At 45.6% G+C, this 3,653-nt stretch overlaps 1 protein-coding gene across 1 annotated transcript; it reads left to right on the plus strand.

Moving 5' to 3' along the window:
* Positions 1–368: 368 nt before the first annotated feature.
* On the plus strand, positions 369–2,764 carry H2BN1 (H2B.N variant histone 1; the record flags this gene model as incomplete). The annotated part of the gene is given in 3 exon segments (XM_081028006.1): positions 369–410; positions 412–429; positions 2,582–2,764. Coding segments are annotated over 3 exon segments (243 nt in total).
* Positions 2,765–3,653: the final 889 nt, after the last annotated feature.

The raw sequence follows: 3,653 nt of genomic DNA on the forward strand, positions 1-3,653 counted from the left end.
TTTTACCTGGGATAGAGCAGAAGAAAGCTTAAAATTTTGAGTTTCCTGCCTCATGCACTTTTCAGGAACTGAATGCAATTTTGCTTTCGACTCTACACCTAATGTCGCTTAAGGATTCTGAGACCATCCATCCGTCGCAGGTGCATTCACTAATCACTCATTCTCTTAGGAAGGACTGCCTTCCAGCTCTTCTTATAAAACCTCTTCGGAGCATACACTTGTCTGCAACTAGCACTCTGAGCTGGAAGTGTAAGGATTAAGGCTTTCACATGTACTTCATTGGCTCACGTGGCCTGAGATTCCCGAAGAAGATGAAAACTTACATCCCAGCCAGAAAGAAGTATGGTTGGGCCAGCTCAGCCCTTGGGATGAAGAGGAGAAAGAAGAAGGAGGCCTATTTTGGTTACATGGGGGAAAATCCTAAAGCAAGTGAGTTGGGACTCTCTTCGTAGAAGTTTAGAATGACCAAGATAGGTATCATGCTAATGGCCTTGGGTGAGTTCTTGATTTCAACTTATTCTGACACGGGAGTCCTTCTTCACACATTTGAGTTCCTAAAGAGTTGTGTGCAAACAACTTCTGTTAACTGGATCTGCTGACGGCTGCTATCTTCTCCCCTTGGCTTTCTTTTTGTTGGCAGCAGCTCTGAACACCTGAGCTCTTAGTGTCTCTCTTTCTTGTATCTGTTGACAGGCAATCTGTAAACTGATTCTTAAATGCCCTCCCCTTTTCTTATAGACGGGGGATTCACCACGGAGTCTATTTTTTCACTTTGAAGAGTTGCATATATGAGGTTTTTATATAATGGTCCTTTGTACTTAGCATGTACCTAAAGTGAGAAGACACCTTTTTGCCTCCTTCCTGCTCACCCATTCTCACCCTGTCGCATACATGTTGTAGAAAACAAAATTGGGAAAGTCTTCCCATTCACAAGAAACGATGGGGAAGAGAGTAAGGAGATTCTGTGAAAGATGTGCTAAGGCTTGATTTTGGATTTTACTTCTTTATGACAATGAAACAAGGCTGAGTGTTCATGTGTGTAATTGTACCAAAGCTCCCTGTATTCCCATAGCATCACTGGAGCCTGTTGCTTATCCTGGGAAAAGGGAAAAGGGGATTAAGGAAAGATAAGAGGAGAGAAGATATGTAACAGAGCAGGGTTTCTCAATCACAGCATAGGACAAGATGGGGCTGGGTACTTCTTTGCTGTGGGGGACCGTCCTATGCATTGTAGGATGGTACCCAGCACCTCTGGCCTCTGCCCACTCAACGCCGGTAGCACCCTCTCTCCCAGTTGTAACGACCAAAAATGTCCACAGACGTTGCCTAATATCCCCCGGAGGGGAAACTCATCCCCGGTTGAGAACCAGGGCTGGAGATCCCACATTTGGCTGGAAGGGCCTTCTGTGGGAGTGCTTGCACTAAGCAGTCCTCTAATCTTTAGTCTTAACTTGACCTGTCCTCAGCTGCGCGGGTCTGGCAGGCCACGCTGCTGCTTCAAGTTTCCAAATGGTTGGGTCAGTGCCTGGGGTTTGCCTCTCAGGCCGCTGTGAGAATAAAACAAGATGTTGGTTGGATACATGCATGTAGTGTGAAGCCAGTTCTGCTGCGGGGGTTCAGATGTGGTCTCTAGTGTAAACGGGCTCACAATCCTGGTGGGGATAAGAAGGAAATACTTGGCATTATTAAGAACCAGGAGGAGCTTTTCGAATCCCGCTGCAAGCCTTTCCTTTCACGGAAAAGAAACAGGCCTAGTGTGAGACTCTGACTTGCTTACCTGACGTTTCACGTCCAGATGGAGTTAGGATTAGAGCCCTGGGTGGGTGACTCTCAGGGCAGTGTTGTTTTTTGACTACTCAAGCTGCCTCTCTCACTTGAGACAAGAACGCTAATGACATAGCAGCGAGTGATAACGGGTCTGAGAACACCGAGCTCTGATCCTGGGTGGCAGGAGGGACTCAGAAAGGGTGTGTGGAATGTAGATAAGCCGGAGGAGCCTTAAAGGAAAGAGAGGATTTGAACGTTGGGGCTGGGTGTGGGCATGGTAGGTAGAGGTGACAGATACACAGTGGCATGGAGACCAGAAAACACAGGGACACATCCATCAAAGGAAGAGCAAGTTTTCTCAGCTTGGCTGGAGATCACTGTTGGCACAAGGCAGTAAAGCTGGAAACTGAGAAGGGTTAAAGTAAAAGGCTTACTGACATGAAGTACAGAGTGTGACAGTACACTCTAAACTAAAGTTATATTGCCTATCCTCAGAAGGTGTTGGATGTTAACTCTGATTCTGTTAGAAGAAACTGAGGCACAAAAGTTGAAGCAACGAGAATTAGTCTGTATTATCCGGACAAGGGCTATCTTTCTCACCAGCTACATTCCCCGCTCCCCAACCCCTGACAGTTGATAGATAAAATGGGTTCATTTCTTTCATCACATCCCTACCATTGTCCCTTTGGGTGGTTCGTGTGGTTCCATGGGTGCATGAATCCATGGAAACCGTGGGTGCTGGTTTACACCCAAAATTACTCACTATGGGAAGCCTTCACTTCCCTATCTCACCCTTCTGTCATTTCTCCCCCAGACCCACCCAGACTTCAGTGGATGTTCCTGGGTCTTAGATGCACTGGGCTCTCAGGAAGATTGGCGACTAGAATGGGTGAGCCTGGCGGCGGTTAGGCTGTCCTTCTACAACCACAGAAGGGCCGTCACCAGCAGGGAGATCCTTGAAGCAGTCAAGCAGAGATCCTCTCGGAAGAGCTTTTGAATAAATGAAGTGGTTCTGAGTGGCCCTGTTGTTGAGATGATTGGACTTGTCAAAAAAAATAAATAAATAAAACATGTCAATGGGCTGTGTTGGAAAACAAGGTCTCTGAGAACTGCCTGCTGCACCAGGAGTCTTGATGAATCCACCTGGACCCTGGCTCCTGGATTTTTAGCCTCTGACTTAATTTATGGAAAAAATAATAATAATAAAGAAAAGGCATTTTCTCTTGTTGTGTGTGTGTGATGCTTCTCGTCTGTGGCTTTTATATTTTTCTTAGGCATGCTTCTCCCCTGCTTTGAGCCTAACTGTTGTCTTTTTAGGGGACACAATTCAATCTGTAACACGGTCTGCTCAACATCTCTCCCCCCTTCAGCCCAACGGTAGAGGCTGTTGCACTGGAATAAACTGATGATTTTTTTTTTTTTTAAATGTAAGCACCCCTACCTTATTTATAGGAACTAAAAAATAAAGTGAGAAGGGTTCCATTTGCTCTTTGAGTATAAGTCTCATGATGTTGGTTATCTGTGTAGCACTTAGCGTAATAGCTTGTATGTAATACATGTCTGTCAAATGTATATGCTGCTCCCAACGGTGGAAAAAACAGTTATAATAGTATTATAAAAATACAATCACTTATGGGCAGAAAGAATAAACAGGATGATGTCTGGGAAAGCCTGGGTAGGTCACATGAAGGAAGAGAAGGTGCTAAGCATGGGGAGTGTGGACTCAGGGAACGACAGTCTGAACAAAGGTCCTGAGGCAGCCAGGAAAGCTTTTAGCTTGTTAGAGAACAAAATAAGTAAGGGCAGCTTGGTTTTAACAAGCAAGGGAGAAGTACAATAGAGGATGAGGTTGGAGAAAAAGCCTGGGGCCAAGTCATGCAGGGCTT

This window comes from Rhinolophus hipposideros (genome assembly GCF_964194185.1).
Source record: "Rhinolophus hipposideros genome assembly, chromosome: 20".
NCBI lineage: Eukaryota > Metazoa > Chordata > Mammalia > Chiroptera > Rhinolophidae > Rhinolophus > Rhinolophus hipposideros.